General features: G+C 37.8%; 1 protein-coding gene across 9 annotated transcripts in view; it reads left to right on the forward strand.

Annotated features, from left to right (window-relative positions):
* KIAA0586 (KIAA0586 ortholog) overlaps positions 1-22,951 on the forward strand; it is a 113,931-nt gene that overhangs the window by 85,055 nt on the left and 5,925 nt on the right. For 6 of the 9 annotated variants that reach the window (XM_058739173.1, XM_058739168.1, XM_058739170.1 and 3 more), the window contains one exon: positions 20,599-20,664. The exons of 2 other annotated variants lie outside the window; for them this stretch is intronic. In XM_058739173.1, coding sequence (XP_058595156.1) covers positions 20,599-20,664 — 66 coding nt within the window. Of the gene's footprint in view, positions 1-5,573; positions 5,666-20,598; positions 20,665-22,951 lie in introns of all 9 variants that reach the window. One more of the 9 variants, XM_058739169.1, reaches the window with a different exon arrangement.

The raw sequence follows: 22,951 nt of genomic DNA on the forward strand, positions 1-22,951 counted from the left end.
ATTCTTATTCTTGTACATTGCTGGTGGAGTGCAAAATGCTACAGCCACCTTGGAAAAACAGTTTGGCAGTTTCTTCTAAAATTAAATATAAATTTACTATACAACCCAGCAGTCCATATACTAGGTATTTACTCAAGAGAACTGAAAACATATTCACATAAAACCTGTACTCAATTTTTAGCAGTTTCATTTATGATTACCAAGAAGTGAACCTAGATGTCCTCCAACAAGTGAATGGATAAGCAATGTATGGTACATCCATACAATGGAACTCAGCAACAAAAAGGAATGAAATGCTGATATACATAAAAGCATGGATGAGTCTCATTGCTTTATATAAAATGAAAGAAGCCAAATTCAAAAGCCTTCATACCGTATTTATGTGACAATTACAGCTATATGACATTTGGGAAAAAACAAAAGTATCTATATTAGGAGAACAGATCAGTGGCTTCTAGGAGTGAGAGCAGGGTTTGACTACAAATGGCAGGAGGAACTTTGGAGGTGATATAGATGTTCTAGATCTGGATTGTGGTGGTGGTTATATAACCATGTGTTTGTCAAGAGTGAATCTTGGGCACCTGGGTGGCTCAGTCATTGATTTCACAGTTCGTGAGTTTGAGTCCCACATCGGGTGAGCTCACGCCCCCATTGGGTGAGCATGAGCCCCTTTTGGGGTAAAACACGAGCCCCCGGTGAGCCCCACTTCTTTCTCTGTCCCTTGTGGGATATTCTCTTTCTCTCTCTCTCTCTCTCCCCCCCACCCCTTGTTCTCTAGTGACCTTTCTTTTCCTCTCTCTCTTTCTAAAAAAAAAAAAAAAGTAAATCTTACTGGGTATGAATTATGCTTCAGTAAAGCTAACTTAAATATTACTGACCCTTTTCTATTATGAATTTTCTTAGTTAACTTTTGTTAAAAGTTTGTTATATGGGAATGTATAAAAGGTTTTGTTGTTAAAAGGTGTTTAAATGTGACACTGAGTATTTTACACACAATTATTCACATCTTTTTTTTTGTATTTAACACTTCAGGAGGAGATAGTTGGCTATACTTTTATAATACATTGTATCTTCACTATAATATACATTGGATTTCTAGGTATTTATTTGAGAATACATTTTATTCAAGCTAGAAGCCTGAGACATTTAAGCTTTGTAATTAATAGCAACCAACTAGCAACACAAGAGAAGATAGTATGTGCTAATCTGAAAATACATGTTTAGATTTCAGAAAAGAAAGAAGTGTCAGCTCAAAACTTTTTACTGGCACATCCAATATCCAATATAATGTATCATTAACCCAGTCCAGTTCAATAAATACTGAGTTCTCTCACACACTACACTTTTTTTAAAAAACTTTTTGTTAAAGTTAACTTATTTTTGAGAGACAGAGAATGAGCAGGGGAAGGGCAGAGGGAGAGGGAGACACAGAATCCTAAGCAGGCTCCAGGCTCTGAGAGTCAGCACTGATACTGACACAGGGCTCGAACCCATAAACTGTGAGATCATGACCTGAGCTGAAGTCAGACACTTAGCCAACTATGGAGCCACCCAGGCGCCCCGCCCCACTACACTTCTAAGCCTTGATGTTTTTGCATGTTATCTTCCTTTTATGTATAATTTTCTTCTTTCCCCACTTTGCATGTCTACAAACTTCTTTTTCAACATCTAGCTCCATTTTTCTGAGTCCTTACTGAACCTCCAATTGCAAATGACTTATTTATCTTTAACTCCAACCCCAGCTTTTTTGTGCCCTGAACATGATCATAGTTTCACTGATAATTTCTGCTATCAGCCTGCTAGGTACTCTCTTTTATCTCATTTATTCCTCAAAATACCATGACATGCAGGTAGTTCCATTCCCCTTTTCTTTTATAAAAAAAAGGATAAAGTTCGTGAAGGATAACTAACTTTCCCATAGCACAGTTTTAGAAACTGAAGATATAGAATTCTAGCCCTTACCTACCTGAGTGCAAAACTGATATTCTTTTCCTTGTTTCATACCATTTTGTGGAGTAAGCATTTAATACATATTTATTATGTGACTTAACAGCTTTCCGGAAGGAACTGCCTTTATCATCTCTACATTGCCTAGACTGATTATTCAGAAGGTCAGAGAAACTGATAGTTCTGTGGTTTGTTTGTTAAGATAGGTTATCTTGTTTGTTATTTAAGAGATGATGTTTCCCAATGTGTTTAATGCACAGTAATCAATAAGTATTTATTGAATCAAACTTAAATATCAGTTGCTACTGATCACAAACATTTAATTCTGTTATTTAGTAAAAAGAAGAAAGAAGAAAAGAGAAAAAAGAGAATATATCATCCCAATTGTTTTCTAATTACTGACACCTTTAATGTAGATAGTGAGCTATAGTGGAATAATCTAAAGGCTGCTTTTAGATTTTTACCTGCTTTTCTAAAACATTGTATGATTTCTTTTGTAGTGTTAATGTTTTCTTATTCTTCAAGGACAAATTAGTTGAGCAGGGTGGGGGTAGCCAAGACTTTGCCCAAGGGTAGGAAGAGTTAAGTCAGGTTACATATTAGTCAGTGGGCAGTCTTCTTGAACTCTAGAGGAAAAGAGAATAGTATGGCATCATTCATTCACTCTGTTTTTAAAAATTGAGATATAATTCTTATTTTAAAATTATCCTTTTTAAAGTATACAAGTAAAAAAATCTTTTTGATGGTTTTATTTATTTTCAAGAGAGAGCAAGAGACAGAGCGTTAGTGGGGGAGAGAGGGAGACACAGAAGCAGGCTACAGGCTCTGAGCTGTCAGCACAGAGCCTGACGCGAGGCTCGAACTCACAAACTGTGAGATCATGACCTGAGCCGAAGTTGGCCTCTCAACCAACTGAGCCACCCAGGTGCCCCAAAATGTACAATTTAGTGGTTTTTAGTATTTTTTTTTAAAGTTATGGAACCATGGCCATTATCTAATCCCAGAACCTTTCCTTTGTTCTAAAAAGAAACCCCATACCTCTTAGTATTCCTTTTCCTTTCTCCTCTCCCCCGGTTCCTGGAAACTACTAACATGCTTTCTGTCTCTATGGATTTACCCACTCTGTACATTTTATATAAACGGAATCATACAATATGTGACTTTGGTGTCTGGCTTCTTAACACGTTTTCAGGGTTCGTTCATAGTGTAGCACATATCATTACTTCATTCCTCTTTATGGCTGAATAATATTCCAGTGTATATTCATTCTTTGGTCAACCTTTCCCAGCATGCTTTTCATGTTTAGGACTGTAGAAGGCACTGTGGACCTAGAGGGAGGAATAAGACAAAGCAACTACTCTCAAGGGATAAAGAGAAGAAAAGGGTGGTTAAGAGGAATAATTTTTGAAATCACTGCATTTCCAATAATTTGTTAGAATGCTATTAAATATGAAAAGAGAAACAACTTTATGTAATTGTACTGTCAAATTGTCACTTTTTTCTTATAGTGATGAAAAAAACACGTGTTAGGTCCACTGCTGACTGTCTTTATGTGTATACATTTCTTCCATTTTATGTGAGGATGTTTGGAGGGCGGGGGGCATAATCCATGGGAGAAAAGATACTCTTCTGGCACATTAATGGATTTTTAACACAGATGATTATTTCAGCTGTTTATTCCTACAAGAAAGGATTTACACCTTTGTAAAAGAATATATATTATATATAATTCTTTATTCACACACACATATGTGTAATCATGGAGATAAATGTGCGTAACTAAGGATATTCCATCAGAATGAGCAAAATATATAAAAGGATTGATCTGGAAGATCTGTTAAATAAGACAATGAAAACTGCTCAAGGATTTCCATAACATTTTCACTTGTTGGCACTAGAAGTAATTTCCTTTTCTTTGTAAGAGTTTTAAGTTTGGAAATTATTTAATTTTCCTGTTGTAGAATTAATTGTACACTGTACATGGAGAGCTTAGATTTTTCTCAAGTCTTTGACGTTAAACACATCTCACCAAAAGCATACACCAGCATTGTTTTTGAAGACTCCCCAACATTCCAGAAACCTCTGCAACCCTTTCATTGTCCTTAGCCAGACTTCCTGAAACCTGACTTTAAAGGTTTTATGATTTTTTATTGATATCAAATTGATGTAAAATATAATTTAAAGTAATAGATTAACTTAGTGCCCTTTTTATTCATCAGCCACTAAAGAATAATTTAATTTTCCAAAGTAATAATTGTACAGGTAAATGTAGGTTATCAGTGAGGTAGATTTGTCTTTTTTTTTTTTTTAAGTTTACTTACTTATTTTTGAGAAGAGAGAGTGTGCAAACGGGGGGAAGGGCAGAGAGAAAGGGAAACAGAGGATCTGAGGCAGGCTGTGTGCCAGCAGCAAGAGAGCTTGATGCCCGGCTCAAACTCACGGACTGTGAGATCATGACCAGAGCCAAAGCTGGACGCTCAACTGACTGAGCCACCCAGGCGCCCCTAGATTCATAAGTCTTGAAGGCAGAGGGACCATCCAGTTCAATAGAACCAAAGATCATAACTCCGATTAGTGGTAGCGTCTGATCTTCTTAGATCAGTAATATTTCTGAATATTACTGAAATATTTCTGAATATTTCTATTATACTACACTGCCATTCCCCAAAGAAAACTAATTGCAGTTATAAGTTAATGTGTTATAAATGCTATTCTTCTAATCAATATAATAATCTTTTAATTTTTTGGCAAATTTAGTTTTATATAAATAAAACAAAATTACATAGATTATTTCAACTAACAGATTATTCTACTAACCCACTTCTACCCTAAATAAAAAAAGAAGCTTGGTTATTTCAATTCAGAATGAATTAGAATAGAGAAGTAATATAGACTTACTATACTTACAGGATGAACTACGACTAGATTGTTTCTTTGTTAGTCTCTAATACAAACCTCTGAAGGTTGTCAAACCTTCACAGACGTAGGAATCTCTGGCACTCTGAATTCAATCTAGATCCCCACCTCTCCCTGAGAATTTGATTGTTTGCCTGAGGTGTGGCCTGGGAATCAGAATGTTAACTGGGATCCCTGGTGATTTTGATACAGGAGGAGGAAGACCACCCTTTGTGAAATACTGCTTAATGACTCCAGATAGTCTTGTGACTTCTGTTCTACTATAGAATTAGAAGCACTACAACATAAAGCTTGTACTCTGGAGTCAGACTGCCTTGGGTTCAAATCCTAGCTCCGCTAATCCTTAGCTGGTGACCTTGGGTAAGATACTTAATGTCTGCGTGTGTGTGTGTGTTGATATAGTAGAGACATGCAGTGCATTTAGAATAGGACCTGACACGTATTAAGAGCTATGAAAATATTAGCCGTGATTAGCAGGATTGTCTCTGGGACACTTCTCCTTTTGGAATACTCATGTTGTAATCAGCTCTTATTTAACAGCTAGGAATTGAACCTCTAATTGGTCCTGAGTTTTAAGGATGTTTGCAAGAAAATGTTATAGATGGGACATGTCTGTACAGTGTTAGGGAGATAAACTGATTTTCAACACAATTTTTCACTCTCCAGTGAATATATTGAAGATATATATAAAATCTTGGGTTATTTTACAGAACTTTCCATTGACTTGCATGCTGGGCAACTAAATATACTGAAGCTTATTAAACCAAGGGGATTTCCAATCTGTAATCCTATCTATTGGCAAGTGAGTATTTTAGTAAATTCATTCTGTCAGCAATTCTCTCATCTTTAAATCTAAGAGAGAAACTGATAACTCAGGAGCTCAACAATTGAGCTGTGGCATCCTGATTAAAAGTAAAGATTAAGATTAGAGGCAAGGATGCCAAGGTGGTGGCTCAGTCGGTTGGGCAACCAACTCTTGAGTTCAGCTCAGGTCATGATCTCGCGGTTCATGGGTTTGAGCCCCATGTGGGGCTCTGCGCTGACTATGTGGAGCCTGCTTAGGATTCTCTCTTGGCCTCTTTCTCTGCCCCTCCCCTGCTTGTGCTCTCTCTCTCAAAATAAATAAATAAACTAAAAAAATATATTAAAAAAGATTAGGGGCAGTATCAGGTACACATGAAGGTATTAAAAACGACTAAATTTCTTAGGAAATACCACCCCCCCCCATACACCTCTGATGGCAAAAGGCAACATAATTTCATTGTCACCCCTAGTAACCTTCCTTTTTGTTCTTGTAAACATTTTTTTCCCTTTTTATTGTACTTACATAATTTTTAAAAATTTTACTTTTTAAAAAACTTTTATTTGTTTTTGAGAGAGACAGATCATGAGTGGAGGAGGGACAGAGAGAGAGAGGGAGACACATACTCTGAAACAAACTCCAGGCTCCAAGCTGTCAGCACAGAGCCCAATGCAGGGCTCGAACTCATGAACCGTGAGATCATGACCTGAGCCAAAGTCGGATGCTTAACTGACTGAGCCACCCAGGCACCCCTGTACTTACATAATTTATTTTATTATGTAGAAAAGTTAATAAAGTTTCTTATCCATAATAATTTTGCTTTTTACCACTATTATTATTGATGTTCTATAGAATAAGATTTTATTTATGTAAAATGCCCCCAAATTTTTGCCTTTGGCCCTAGCCTTTCCCCATCTAACTGTAAACAAAGGTGAGCCTATATATTTGGAATAATGAGCAGCTGTGGTCCTTGGAGTGTGTAGGGATAATTGTCTTATTCGTTATACAGCTTAATGCCTCTTTTTTCCTTCCTCCCCTAACATGACTAATTTGCATAATGGGACACCGGAGCAGATACTGTGAAGTAGCTAGTGCCTCAGTTAAACAGAACCACTTTGGTCATGTGTTCTTTCTCCCACCTGTAGTGGGACCTCCAATTACTTGGTCTTACTTCTCTTGACTGGCTATTCCTGGGGCCTCCTATCTTGCCTGGCCTATATGGTTGACCCATTTCAGTTCTGTCTTATCACCATGCAAGACTTGATGTCTCTTTGATCTATGCTAATCCCCACTCTGCATTCCTCCTGCTTTCAAGGGTCTCTGATTTTGTTCTCTGCTCACCAAATCCTGCAGGATGATGATGCTATTTGTGTAATTATAGCCTGTTAGCAAACCGTGGGGCTTGAGTGGGACTTTTGCCATTCCCCAGGAATTCTTTTACTAATTTCATATTGACCTTCACTCCCGGATAGCACCTATTCCAGCCCTTCACCTCAAATCCTTAATCCCATGTTTATCCCTCAATTCTCTTTTAATGCATGCTTTTGCTTTTCTGAGGTCTGTTCTTTCGAATGTGAAGATTTATAGCTATTCTGTCCCCAAATTCTTATAGCTCTACTTTAGTCTTTTCATATTTTTTACTTTGGGGTTGAAGAAAGAGCTATGCTTTTTTCCCTCTATAAAGGTAACTTCCACCTGCAGCCTCGATCCCACCTCATTCTACTCTTGACAGAGGGAGAGGGGGAAAGATGTCATCCTGAGAGAAGAAAAGAAAAGAAAGGGAGGGAATAGAAGAAGGGAAAAGGGGGGTAAGGAGATAGTGGAGAGGGAAGGGGGAGGAGGGGAAAGAAGAGGTTAGGGATGGCACTCAGGTGAGAAAAGGGAGAAGCAAATGGGACCGGGAATGAGTGTAGAATAAGCAGGATCATTTATTTTTCATCTGCAGAGTGAGGGATGGGCTTCATGATCCTTCAGGTGATGTGTAGCCATACACACCTCATCACTCTATTCCTTCTGAGCCCCTCATCCCCCTATTCCCTGTATTTTCTGAGCTCCCACCCCACCCCCACCCCGATGCCTTTTTCTGTGTCTTTACTTAGAACTATCCCCTCCCCTGCCCTCTGACACAACATCCCCATCCCCTATAGACATTCTTGATCCATTCTGTGTCCTTGAAGGGCCCATACCGTTTGGCATATATTTCACTTCTAGCCCTCATTAGTGTCATATTCTGTAAGAGTATTTTCTTACAGCCTGTCTCCTTCTCTAGGAAGGAAATTTCCTAGACACAGTCACCTTATTTCATTCATCCCTGCTCCACCTACATTCTATAGCACAGCACCTTATATGGTAGGTTCTCAGTAAATGTGTATTGGATCAAATGTATTAGTTGGCTCTATTGTCCCATCTAGTGCAGGGGCCTTTTTTTTTTTTTTTTTTTTTTTAACAATTTTCTTTCTATTCATTCATTCATTCATTCATTCATTCACTCTTGAGTAGTTGTTATGTGCCAGGTACTGTTCACCACCTTGGGATACTGTAGTAAACATAAAAGTTGAAATCCCTATAAATATTAAATAAATTTACAAAAATTTCAGATGACAATAAATGCTGTGAAAAAAAATAAAGTGTTTACAGAAGAATGCCAAGTGTCAACAGACAAATGTGGAGTGAGCACTAATATTGGAAAGCCAGCATTTTGCAACCACCCTAGTAAAGATTAGCTCAGGCAAGAATCTTCAGTGAATGCTAAACGTAGAAGGAAGTTTTCATGAGGAGAAGGATATTTGCGTGGTCTTAAAGTATCTCCTCATAGATTCGTTCATTAGTTGAAAGGGAAAACAAAAGCTAGTACATTGATTGGGCAGTCAAAATTAATATTACCATAGGGGGCAGATAAACGCTGTGTGCTATCCAGGTAGGATATCTGAGCAGGACACAACATTTCCATGTAGTATTCTACCCAAGAGTGCATAACCTGAATGTAATCATGGATAAATACCACACGAACCTAAAACACAGGGGAAGAGGTTAACAGTTGTGAATCTGGGTAAGTGATATATGAGCTTTCTTTCTTTATACTATTCTTGCAGTTTTGCTCCAAGTTTTATATTATTTCCAAATAAAAACAAAACATTTTTTAAAGGTATTGCTTTATTTATTTAAAAAATAACATCGATAGCGATTTGCACTTCTAGTGTCAATTAAAAAGTCATAAAGCAGGGTCATGAATAATGAAGAGAACAAGGTGAGTGGTTTGCTGCTTTAAAACATTTGGTTGGAGAAGTTTCTTTTGAAAGAGTTGCATTTGCAGAGAATGAACCGAAGGAGGAAATCTTGCAAACCCCTGGGGAGGAGTATTCCATCTAGAAGGATTAGGAAGAATGAAGGTTTGGAGGTGGGAATGAGCTTGATGTGTCAGTATATCTTGCGTAAAGTTATGCTGGGACAGAACCCAGTCATCACTAAGTATAGTAGATCTGTTTCTTACCCAGCAAGAAGGCCAGCGTGGCTGGAGGGGAGTGTGCAAGGGGGGCAGTGATAGGAAATGGGAAACGAAATGTAGGCAGATCACATGGAGCCCTGTAAGTCTCTGGGAAGGAATTTGGATTTTATTCTGAGTATGATGAGATTCCTGTGGAAGGTTTGAGCAGGAGAATGGCAAATTCTAATTTACATTTTTAAATAGATCACCCTGGCAGCTAGCTGGAAAACACACTATAGGAAGACAGTACTGGGAACAGGGAGACCAACCAGAAGACTTGCGGTAATCAAGATGAGAGATGGTAGTGGCACGGGCCCCGGTGGGGGTGTCGCAGTGGTCACGTTCCGGCTCTATATATTGATGGTGTACCTGATAGAATTACTGAAGAATGAGTTCATTTCAAAAATTATTTATTAAAGTGGATCAGATGTGTAGTGTAGTAGATAGCACAGGCAAGGATTAATTACTCCTAAGTTTCCAAAAGTTACCGGGTGAATGATGGTGTCATTTACTGGGAAGACTGAGGTGAAAACCAGTCATTCTGCATAGGGCATGTGAAGTTTGAGAAGCCTAATAAATCTCCAAGTGAAGAATCGGGTTGGCAGTTTGTTATTTGAGCTCAGGGAAGAGGTTGGGACTGGGGTTGTAAATCTGAGAGTTGATTGTGTGGACACTATTTAAAGCTGTGGGTATGGAGGAGATGACCTAAGGACTGAGTACAGAAAGGGAAGAGAAGCATCCCAGGTTTAAGATCCCGACACTTTCGAGATTTAAAGAGAGAAATGAGAGGGAGCCAGCAAAAGGGAAATTAGACCAAACAGATGATCACCCCACAGTATAGGGAACATGCTAGTTTTGCTGTACATTTTACAGCTGGAAAGCACTAATTATTCTTTCTGTGTTAACATTCACCTCTCCATAACTTCTCACTATTGGTTCTAGTTTTGTCCTTTTGGGTGTTAGGTCTTTCAGTGGGACAGTGTTTCAAGTTTTTGATGGCAGCAATCATAATCCAAAGTCTGTGTGTTATGTTCCTTTTACTCTTCCTTATATAATATTGTTCCCAAGCTCCTTACTAATTTGACCATACTCCCGTCAGTATATATCTTGTGTAAAGTTTTGCTGGGACAGAACCCAGTCATCACCAAGTATGGTAGATCTGTTTCTTCCCCAAACACACAACAATGAAACCAACATTTGTCAGGTGCTTTTCAGATGACAAAGAAGTCTCATGTAGCGTAGCTCTCATTCTCACAGCAAACTTGTGAATATGTACAGATGTTTTTCTTCTTATTGTTGTTACTTTTATTATACAGTTGGGAAAGCAGAGGTTCGGAGAGGTTAACCTCACTTCTCTTAGATTATCTCAATGTTTACAGACGTTATTAAATACTGTTGCTCGATACTGTGGTTTCCAGTGTTCCAATAAAACCGACCAAGAGTTTTTTTCAGTGACTTGATATCAAGCTAAGTTTTCTGCCTTCTGCAGGTGTTCAGTTGATTTTTTAAGCATAACATTTTCAACCTTAGTATTATCTTGAGAAATTTCTCAACTGTTCTCTCCTGTATACATTTTTGCTCCCCTCTTGTCTATTATCCACTCAAAGCAAGAGTGATCTTTTAAAAATATGAGTCAGATCACATGACTCCCAGCTCAGAAACCTCCAAAGACTTCTTTTTGCATCAGAATAAAGTCCAGACTGCTCACTTTGACCTAAAAGACCCTGCATGATTTGGCCCTTGTCTTACTCTCTGAAATCATATCAAGATCTATTTATGAAGTAAAACTTATTAAATGTAATTACTTGTTTTTTTCTTAGAAAATTTATGCCAATTCATTATGCTGATATCTTTATATATATAAGCATCCCATTAAGGTAGAAATGGACAGATTCTGAAGAAGTGTGAAAATAATTATCAGTATGCCTAATAATAGAAATGGTAACAACCTCTTTTTTTTTCATAAGTTAACCCAGGGTCTAACAAATACATTTACTGATAAGCCCAAGACAAACTGCCTCTGTTAATCATTATCTGAGAGAGTTGATTCCATGTGCTGAGAAAAATTTTAACAAAGTTTTAGCAGAACTGACACATTTATTCTTAATTTCCTCTATGTAACACTTCAATAAATAACACTTTTTAGTTTTTCCTTTCCTGCTTTTTGCAGGGGAATTCAGCTTGTAATATAAGCAGAGACCGATTTCTTGGATTTGATGAGTAAATTTAGTCAAAGTGGTCAATTATCCAGCACGATTGCCACACACTAATTTAGACCTTAAAAAAAAAAAAAAAAAAAAGGTGTGAATGTGTGTGCAGCAGAGAGCAAGGGGAAATGCATATGGCTGGAAATGCTTACGATGGCATCAGCCTCCACACACCAAGTTGTCACCCCACTTCTGTTTCTCTGGTCTACTTCAGAATTACCTTGCCAGGGATGAAAGATCTCATACAACAGGAAAGTTATCTCTAAGTGTTCGACCTCAGTTTTTAGGGCAGGAAGAGTTAGTGAAAAGTCTGGAAATACAGCCCATGTAAATTGGAAATGTGAGCTGTGTCTCAGGTGCAACATTAATTTTCACAATTCTGTGAAACCTCATTATTTTTTGTTATAAATGTACAAAACAAAACAGGATTACTTCATTATAAGATATGTTCAAACATGTGCATGAAAATACTGTTATTTTCAGCTTCCTTGATAGGCTCCTATCCATCACCAAAGAATGATGATTACAGATAGAAGGCTTTCTTGGGTGTATTTTGTAATTAGTGGTAAATGCAGAGGCCCAAGTTGTGCTGGGATTTCCAGTGGGGGGGGGGGGGGGGAGGATGCAGCTGTGAATTATTTTAAGCTAGAATGCTATATACTATGTTTTCAAATACCAGAACAAATTACTCTGTTGTGCAATACATAGACGTCTTTAAGTGAAATGTCATTGCCAAAAAGGTGCCCTAAAATCTAATTGTTACTCTCGGTTGTACTTGTCAACTGGCACTTTTTAGTGTGAGGAGATTCACACAGTCAGGTTAGGGAGAATGCTGGCTCTTTTTCCCCGTGAATATAATTGCCATAATACTTCCCATGTAATGAAGTCAGAAAAAATTATTTAGGTAGAAATGTACTTCTGAGAACCTTGTGATTATTGCCTTTTGTGTCATTCTGCCTACATCAGAACAAATCGGACTTAGGAAGTCATGGAAATACTACGTTGGGTATTTTCTAATCGCTGCATCAGCACGAGCAGTCACTCTCTAGGTTTTCCAGTTTCTTGAAAGAGCTTAACCTATGTTCATAACACTTTGTAGGAAACAGCACAAAATTAGTTTCTATGTCCCCATGTATTTCTCTTGGTGTCGCAAAAGTATATATTATATAAATGAAATATTTGTCTTTGACAGAAAGGCTCGTTCACCAAACTACAATTAATGAATACAAGAATTAGAAATCAAAACTTTGTTTAGTCTGAGGAAAAACAATTCTTTAAACTGTAACCACATGGCTGTTTCTTGTTTTCATCAACTCTGGGTGACTGTTATTGTCTTCTGTGAATTCTCTGGGGCAGGGGCCTGACTTTGTTGAATGAGCCAATTGTTTTCCTTTGTGTTGCCCATCTAGTAAGTTCCCATCTGGTTTGTATCAGACTGTTTTCACAGCCAACAACTGCTGCCTTCTCTATATCCTGACACTTCAGGGCCCCACGCTATCAAAGCACGGCTGTGATGGCCTTGCTGGCAGGGCCTATACAGCTGTGCCTCGCAGCTTGGAGCTATTACCCAGAGTGATGGTAACGTAGAACTTGGACTGGCCCTTATTCCCATTGGTGTCGTGTGTACAGTGAGCAGGAGTCCACCCTCCCCTGCCACCTCCTCCCCCCAAAAACTTACTAGTCAACAGAAAGTTCTTAAAGCTCTAATTTTAGGATCTGGAATGGTGGTGTTTTTATTTTCTAGTGGCTTCCTGGATTTGAAAGCTCATTTTTCATTCTTTCACTCTTTTTCAAAAGGTACCCGGCCTGGCCTTGGGGAAGTAAACTGGTCACCGTGTCACATTTAATTTTTGTTTCCAAATTTAGTTAGGAATGGCTAGATATGGCAAAATCTACTATAAAAGCTACACAGATAATACGGTGTCATTTTAGTGATCGTCACAGCCTGTAATATGGAGAAGTTTTTTTTTTAATTTTTTTTTAACGTTTATTTATTTTTGAGACAGAGAGAGACAGAGCATGAATGGGGGAGGGTCAGAGAGAGGGAGACGCAGAATCCGAAACAGGCTCCAGGCTCTGTCTGAGCTGTCAGCACAGAGCCCTACGAGGGGCTCAAACTCACATACCGCGAGATCATGACCTGAGCCGAAGTTGGCCGCTCAACCGACTGAGCCACCCAGGCGCCCCTGGAGAAGTTTTCATATTTAGGAAGGATCTCCATCTCAGAAAATAGATGTTCTGTATGCAAACTGTAGAAGCACTTGGGTTCAAAGTGCTTAGTAACTGTTAGGGAGTTACTTTGCCTCCAGTTTTGTTAGCCATCAGATGTCACAAGAATGGGATAACAGTGACCTTTTGTAACAATCTGTGGCCGTGTGTCATTAAAGTTGTACGAGTTATTGTTGAATAAGAGTTGAGATTTTTTTATTTCTTTAATTTTTTATTTTTTTATAAATGTTATTTATTTATTTTTGAGATAGAGAGAGACAGAGCATGAACGGGGGAGGGGCAGAGAGAGAGGGAGACACAGAATCTGAAACAGGCTCCAGGCTCTGAGCTGTCAGCACAGAGCCCGGTGCGGGGCTTGAACCCACGGACCGCGAGATCATGACCTGAGCCGAAGTCGGACGCTTAACTGACTGAGCCACCCAGGCGCCCCAAGAGTTGTGTTTAAATGTAGCTCTGATGTCACATTGCTTCATAAAGTGTAACAGCAAAACTCTTTTGCACCAAAAAAGAATTAAATGACTTTTACAGAAGGTATTAATGTTTTAGAAATGTTTTCAAGATTAGGTAAACTGATATTAGTTTATGATTTCAAATACATTGAGTAGCTAATTGTTACAGAGCATCAAGTATCCCGTAAGTAGTAAGTCCTGTGGAGTCCAACTACAGCAACAACAACAAAATTCACCTTCCGCTTCTGAATAATTTCAGCTCCCTGGTATTTCAAGGTTTTAAGAAAAGAAACAAAGGAATTTGTCTTGGTCATTAGCAGTATGGCCTGTGAGTTAGCAACTATTCACTTGGTGTTAACGGCTGGTAAAATTAGTTATTTGGCTGTTCCAATTGTTGGAAAACAGTTCAAAACTGTGAAGCAATCACCTTTCAATTGCTGAAACTAATCTACTGGGTTTTGTTTTATTTTGTTTTTTCAATTTCAACAGAAGTATAGTATATACACAGAGAAATACACATATCATGAGTGTACAGCTGAAAGAATTTCCCAAAACGAAGCTCACTTGTGTAATCCATACCCAGCTGGGGGAAACAGAACATCGCCAGCACCCCACCCCCCGCAGCCCCCTCATGTTGCCTTTGTTACAGCCGCCTCCACCCCTCAAGGATAACCACCGTCCTGTGACTAGTCCTCTTATTTTTCTACTGTAAATAAATGAAATCACACAGAATGTACGGCTTCATTCACGAGGCAAGCCTATGTAATTTTTAAGATTCTTTTTGTTTTCAAACCATTAGGGCATGCTTTTATAAAGAATTATCTGACAGGAATTTGTTTTAGTAGCTGTGTCACAGGCTATTCAACCAACAGGAAGTGCACCGTAGATAGAATTGTCTACTCTACCTCTCAGTTCTCAACCAAATTTTAATGCTGGAATGTTCCTCTAGACATTCCTGCCCCTAAAAGGTAGGAACTCTGTCATAACACCACACAGCAATACATGCAAGTACTTAAATGGTTTTTAGTGAGCTTTAATAATTAAATGTATGTCATTCAAATAAAGCTTGGTCTGCATTCAGGTAGGTAGGTCATCTATTTTTTTTTTTTTTTAAACGTTTTTTATTTATTTTTTTGGGACAGAGAGAGACAGAGCATGAACGGGGGAGGGGCAGAGAGAGAGGGAGACACAGAATCGGAAACAGGCTCCAGGCTCCGAGCCATCAGCCCAGAGCCCGACGCGGGGCTCGAACTCACTGACCGCGAGATCGTGACCTGGCTGAAGTCGGACGCTTAACCGACTGCGCCACCCAGGCGCCCCAAGTCATCTATTTTTTAAATTACCAGTCACCTCCTTGGCAGTTGACTATAAGCTTTTATGCTGCCAAGATATGATTTCTAAAATGCTATTATTGGAGAGAATGGTATACATATTAGATAGGCAGCCAATGAGTAACTTAATCTGGCCAGATTATTTGTTTAAAAGGTGTTAATTTCTTTTTATATATTTTTAACTACTCTAATAATGGTCCCTTTTTTCCCCAGTGAACTCAAATTGGTATACAACATCCAGGTATTCTAAACATTATTCATTTTAGATTTCTCCTTATTAGCTTTTGTTTCATATTCTGGATGGCACCCATTTAAAAACTCTTGCTTTGTGGGCTAAAAAATTTATTATTTGATGCCTTCAACTTTATATCCTTAACAGCCATATAGTGCCATGCAGTTTTCTTAAATAATCCATAGAGAATTTATTTAAAATCATAATCTAAAATAATAATGTATAGATTTAAGTATTGCTGTAGTGGTGATTCTTACTAAAGATAGTATTAAAAACCAAAAGATAAACTTTCAAGCCAATAATAAAAAAATTGTAAATACAAGAGTACAAACATTGTAAAGCCCGGGTTGCTATCCTTTTAAATACCACCTTGTGAAATACAATAACACGAAATAAAAAGAAAGAAAAGAAATATAACAATGTGGCCTCCTTTCAAGTGGGCACCATGTAGCTACAAGATTTTGAGTGCCCATTTAGATGAAAAGCTGAAGTATTGAACTAAGGTGAGTGTTTGGGAGAAGCATAGTATACAAGTGCTACCGTAGCCTAGTAACCAGTGTGTGTCCTCATTTAAAGCTTTTTCAGCAGTGTCCCTGCTTTCCCAGCCTTGGGTTCCATTTCAGATTACTTGTTTTGATGTCATGATATCTTTAAACATTTAGATAAAGGTTAACACATTTGTCTTTTGCAGTAAAGGAAAAAGGATAAATTATATGCTTAGGTTATTTGTGACTCAATTTTTTATTTAGCTTTATCCACTGCTAAGTTCCATAGAAATTTGTAGATCAAATATTTGGAAAATTTCCCTTCTCAGCCTTTGACTTAAATACCAATGAGTGTTATGTTTCTTCACTTTTGAGCAGTAGGATGAGGAAGTGTAAGAGACAACAAGTTTGGGAAGCGGTTTTAAATCACGTTGGCCAGAGTATACAGTGTGTTTGAATCCTCACCTGCAAAGCACAATACTCACCTTTTCAGTGAACCCCCTCACCCAGCAAGTGTGAATTATGAGGTAGCTACTTGTTAAAGGGACAGATGACAATAGATGACTCTGATACTGAGTTAGTGGCTTTTTTATTTTATTTTATTTTATTTTATTTTTTTACTGTTAGGAGAAATTATTATAGAAATCAAGACTGTCTCCCACTTTGGGCAGAGTTTTGTTTACATTTATAATATCAACCACACATAGTAGGTACCATCTGTGTATACTTCCTGTATGTGAGGTACTCTGCTAAGAGCCATCATCATCCCGGCTAGGTAGATCATATTATTCTCATTTTTATTTGAGGAACCTGAGGCTCGGAGACTTGACGTATTTTGCCCTAGAACACATAGCTAATATATGACAGAACTGGGAATCAAATGCAGTCCAACTCTGAAAGCAAAGGCTGTGCTCTTAAATCTTAAAACATTATACTATGTTTCCTTCCTTGGTAATTTTCTTAAAAGTAGAAGAGAGAATTTCTGATTGTTCTGACAGGTCTCAATATCTGAAGACATAGCCTAGTAGAAGAGTATGAAAAAGTTGGGAGGTGATGAAAGAACTGTTTTGCTTTGGGCTCAGTCCCTCTTACTAATATGTCACCTTGATTTGTCAGTTAATCTTTCTGAATCTTGATTACCATCTTAGCAAGGATAAGATGATCTCGGGGATCCCTTGCAGCTCTACTGCTGTAATATATGAGCAGCAAAGTTGCTTTTTCTTTAACAAAAATCTCCCTGTCCCAAACTATTTCGAAATAATCACAAGCCACAAAATAATAAAAGTACCATTTGTTGAGTAATAAATGTCGGCACTGCTCTGTTATTTACATATATAATCTGTGTTAATGATCATAAGAAACCCATGAGATAGAAGAAGAAATTGAAGCACAAAATGGTAATATCCCACCAAATGGTGGTATTTCTCCCAGGGGTCACAGCTAGCCCCCATTGGTACGGTGATTTGCATTCAGGCAGTTTAGCTTCCAGGTTTGTGCTCTTACCTACTGGCTTACAGCTGACTCTCGAATATCATGTCTGCTTGTCAATTACTTGCAACTTTTTTTTTTTTTATCTTTCATACTACAGTGTAGACTGAATAGAATAAAATGGGCGTTTTTTTTTTTTTTTTTCCAGAAAATGACTTCTAAAAGATCACAGAGTAGTATATCCATGTGATATAAAGGTTTCAGAAACATTGGTTGGCTGGCTATTTCTTGAACAACTATACATAAAGGACTGAATTAGGCATCTTAGGGAAAATAAGGAAGAATAATGGAGGGAAACCATTTATTTTTTCTTTTCTTTTATGAAAATCCCAGCATTGCAGTAAATCACTTCAGCCTATGAAATGACTTACTGAAGGCACATCTTAAAAATAATAACAGATTTAGCATATTATTTCCATTTGGATGTTTTTACTAATGCTGCTTTGTTGGATATAAAGAAATGACTTAAGTATGCTTTGGTTTGGAGTAATGAAATAGTTATTCTTTTTTGAGTTAAAATTCATTGTTTTAATAAAGCAGAAATAAGCTGTTGTTTTTGTAAGTTTCAGGAAAATGTTTTTGTTAAGCAAAGAATCTGAATATTAGAAAACATGCTCCTTTTTATTGCAAAGACTTTGCAGTGTATAAAATTCACATTTAGGTTGTTAAGAATTCCGAGGTGTTTCATTGCAGCGGCAAGTCCCATTGAGGGAGAACACCTCCTTTGGAGGGTGGACCTATCAGAATGGAAGGGAGGCCTTATTAGAAAAAGCCCCAAAAGCGATTCATATTTTCCCTTCTCTCTACCCCAATCCTGTTGAAAATCGCTGTTTAGAAGAGGTTTCACAGCTCCTTTCTCCAAAGCCAGCCAGGTACAATATATAGCACTTTCTTAAAGAGAATAAAAAAAGAAGGCACTAGAACAAGAAGAGGCAAAGAGAAGTTACCAAGAATAGAAGAATTCGAGTTACAGAATGGAAACATTAACAGCTAGAAGTGGTATGATGTTAACAGGCAGAGAGCTCAATTAATTGTTAGTCTTTAAAATCCCTTATACTTGAGGTAGAACAGGAGCATTAATTGGAAGATTTGCTCACTACTGTCAACTCTGTAGTTTTGTCTTTATGGTTAAAGAGGATTAAGACTGTCTTACTCTTCCTTGTGGTTTTTACAACACCTCCTATAATAATGATGGACACATAAAAAAAAATGTTAATGGAATCCTAGCTAGACCTATGGTAGATTTCCTTTTTCTTTTCTTAGTTTCTACCCAGCTCTGTTTGGTATAAAAGGGGATGACGTTGCTTATTTCTTACTATAACACAATAGAGAAGTTTAAATTCTGGGCCTTGAAGCAATCACTTCAGAGCAGGCTGCCACTTAATTTTACTTGCTACAAAAAAAAAAAAAAAAGTGGTTCTTCAACAGAAGGGGCCTCTGAGGTGGGACTGATTGGTACCATTGTGGCCACCTTTGTACTATAGGTGCTGTGTAGAATCAGAAAGGTAGCTGTAAAGGGGCCAAGCAGTAACCTCTCCCTCTTTCTCAGAAACTTAGAGGCAGAGTAGGAAGTGAAAATAGACAGTGTTTATATAGTAACATCATAATAAGCACCTTTAATACATGTAAAGATTATTTTAAAACAACATCAGAGTTGGATGTTTAATTTTGGTCTATTTGCAGATTGTCAATATAACAGATAACTTGTATTTGCCCACAATCTTACCTTCATAAAACTATATTTTCTTCTTTGGGGCGCCTGGGTGGCTCAGTCGGTTAAGCGTCCGACTTCAGCTCAGGTCACGATCTCGCGGTCTGCGAGTTCGTGCCCCGCGTCGGGCTCTGGGCTGATGGCTCAGAGCCTGGAGCCTGCTTCTGATTCTGTGTTTCCCTCTCTCTCTGCCCCTCACCCGTTCATGCTGTGTCTCTCTCTGTCTCAAAAATAAATAAACGTTAAAAAAAAATATTAAAAAAAAAACTATATTTTCTTCTAAAACCATTCTTTGTAAGCTTTTTTTCTTCATTCATCTGTATTACATTTAATTTTTTGACATACTTAATTTTTAGATTTCCAACAGGATGATTACAATAGCTAACATGAATGTTTGTCACCAGTGAGAATCTATTGCTTGCTTTAATCAATGATGCATTGCTTAAAATAATGTTCATTTAAATATCTTTTTCCAAAACCACTGAAATTTTTGTGAAGTAAAGGAAACTTGAGAGATGCTGATTTTTAGAGAAAACCAGAAAATACTGATTATACCATCTTTCAATTTTTTCCAAATCATTCTGCCCTAAAGATCTGTTTGAAATAACGAATATCGATAGTTATTGATTGACTGTGTTGCAGAGCACAGGTTCACAGCATGCCATTAACACGGGCACAAGCCCTTGGTGCCCAGGGTGCCTTGTGGGCTAGAGAACCACATGTGCTACAGGTTTCTTTCTTCAGTTATTTAAGTTGACTTCATAATTCCCTAGCCATAGTTTTTCCCCAGCCTACTTCATTTTGATATTAAAATTCGGCCTTGGTGTACCAGTGTACTACTCTTCTCTGTTCTCTGACAACATTACTGGCTGCTTCACATAGATTGTGTTGGGCAGGATGCCCCAGACTGGCCCAGGTGAAGGGAGATTCTAAACTTCTTTTTGTAACCATTAAATCCCTAAGTAAGAGAATCTGCAAAAACTTTTAACCTTGGAAGAAATGGTCCATGAGTTTCTCTTAGTTAATACAAATTGCAAATTCTCTAGTGATTTTTTGTTTCCCCCTTTCCCTCGTTTTTGATGCATAAAGATAATAATCCATTAGGTAAAGTGGGTTTTTTTTGATTGGTAATGATTAAAATTCAGCTATTTAACTTCCTTTTTTATATTAAGTCCATTAGATCAGGCTTCTATTTACCTGGTTTTATGAGAGTAACTGTGGGAGTGCATGTAGTTTGTGTTCTTTTTAGTGAAGAGGAAGGAATCATAGTTATTTCTAGGCCTAATGGATTTTCTTATGAAAAAAATTTCAATGTAGCTTCATCAGGTGATATGGATCGGACACAAATTGAGCCCAATCTGTACCTCGCATCTGTATTTACAGGTAAGATTTTTACATTAAAAGTTGTTGAACTTGGAGCTCTTCAGATTTTCCATTTTCTTATGCTTTCTTTCATAATAATCAGCACAGTTGAGATACTAATTACACCTTTTTAGATTCTTCTCAAATATCTGTAAACTCACCCCCGGTAATAGAACTCCCTGTGCTAAACTCAACCCTGCAAAAAGCATAAGTTAAGGGACAGAAAAAAATGTTTCATTTCCCTTTGGAAAGTTTATAAAATGTTGAATTAAAAGGCTGCAGGTGTGGTATTCAGAGCACTAAGGATAGTACTCAAGATAATTCCATCTGGGGGAGGTTATTTGTTGGGACAGGACAGTGTTTAAACTTTGGAGTCAGTTTTAAACAAAGTGAAGCAGCTGGAACCTGGCATAAGAAGAAACAAACCTTTCACATTAACTATTGCTTTTTAGAGGAAAAAGAATTGGAGTTGTTTTTACAGGTGCCAATACATTTATTCTTCCTATAGGAACTGCTTTATCTGTATCCTAAATTATACATTTCAAAATAAGCATTTGTCAATTCATTTTAAAAACAGAAGCAATAGTAAGTGTAAAACATGCAATAGGATTTCTATGTCTAGAACAGATTTTGGAAGGAGACGAGGGCAGCATTTTAAATCACCCTTTTAAACATGAAAGTAAGACAAGAAGTGTTGAACAGGGACGAATTCTGGAAAGCACAGGTAAATAAAATATCACATACTGTACTTCACATCAAATGACCAGGCACCTTCTTCATATAGACTCGTAGTATTTGTTCTCAAGCACCGAAGCTATGGTGCTGCAAAATCTGTAGAGCCTGGGTAAGTATGTGAGGAGAATTGAATACAGCAGGATAGTTTAGCAGCTGCTTAAACAAGGAATTAAAGGGAGAGTAGATGAGCCCAGGGTGGACAGGAAAAATGCTTCAAGAGCTCAATAAAATACAGCTGAAATACTGTAACATTTTCACAGACAGCTGGGAAGCAACTGCATTGCTGGAACTCAGGGCTGATTTTAAAGACAGGATCTGGTCTCTGCGAACGTAAGCAAGCTGTTAAGGAGAAACCACAGACTGCTGAGGTGGAAGCCGATCAGTTTGGTTCAGCAATCATTGCAAGGCCCGCTGTGTGCTTACCATTATGCTAAAGCTTTGTAGAATGCGGAGGTAAATAAGACAAAGTCACTGTCCTGCTGAAGCACATGTTCAACAGGAACAGACCCACAAGCAAATAACGATTGAGATGATAAGGCCACAGATACTTACTGTGTACCTACTGTCCTAGTCAGACAGCAAAGACTAGAAGTCCCAGTCCATGCTCTTAAGGGGTATATTACTCAGAGCAAGTGACAGACTCATAAATAATTACAGTGCAGTTTGGTAAGTGCAAATTACCAAATTATCTTCAGAGAGAATAAGGCATCCACAATTAACAGGACAGGAATTCCTGTATTTCACCACTAGTGCTGGAAAAACAGCTCAAAGAATGTGATTCACTTGCACATGGGGCTGGAATATCCTTTAAGTCGGTGGTTCTTAAATATTTGCGGGGCACTGAAAGCTATGACCATCTGTTTCCCTCCCAGACTGTACTTGTGTGAAAATACCTTCATAATTTTTCAGGGCATTCGCAGATCCTGGTCATTCATCCATGCTTAAGATCCTTTATGTACATGGATTAAAGACGATTACATTTGTTTCCTTTTTAATTTTACTTTTAAATTTGTAGTTTATAAGAAACCAATCTTTGTTTTCATGTAGAAAAACCCAAATCCAAACAATTTAAAGTCATTCAGCTACCTATTCATCATATCACAGAAGAATGCCACAGATTCGTATATATCACTTGTGCCTTGTGTGTTACTTAATCTGAATGAAGAGTTTGAGATCTATACTCTTCTTCTATAAAGCTGTTAAAGAAACTTTTCCTTCTTTCTCTGCTTGTTTCATGTGTTAGGAGAGAATGCTTTGTTTGGATTCCTCTCAGTATACAAGTGACACAGATAGAATAATGGATTACCAAATGTTTGAGGATTAGAGTCAGAATCTGAAACCTGCTGATGAAATGCATTATCTAAACCCAAAAAGCTTTTACAGCATTAGGCATATTTTTTAGAAATATAACATACAACATATAGGCAAAAATTTCTTTTGCACATAAAACACAACTTCATAGGCAAAATCTTAAGTGGGCATTATAAATTCTATATTATTGGGGTGCCTGGGTGGCTCAGTCAGTTGAGCGTCTGACTCTTGATTTCAGCTCAGGTCACGATCTCAACGGTTC

Source organism: Neofelis nebulosa, chromosome 7, assembly GCF_028018385.1.
Source record: "Neofelis nebulosa isolate mNeoNeb1 chromosome 7, mNeoNeb1.pri, whole genome shotgun sequence".
Classification (NCBI taxonomy): domain Eukaryota; kingdom Metazoa; phylum Chordata; class Mammalia; order Carnivora; family Felidae; genus Neofelis; species Neofelis nebulosa.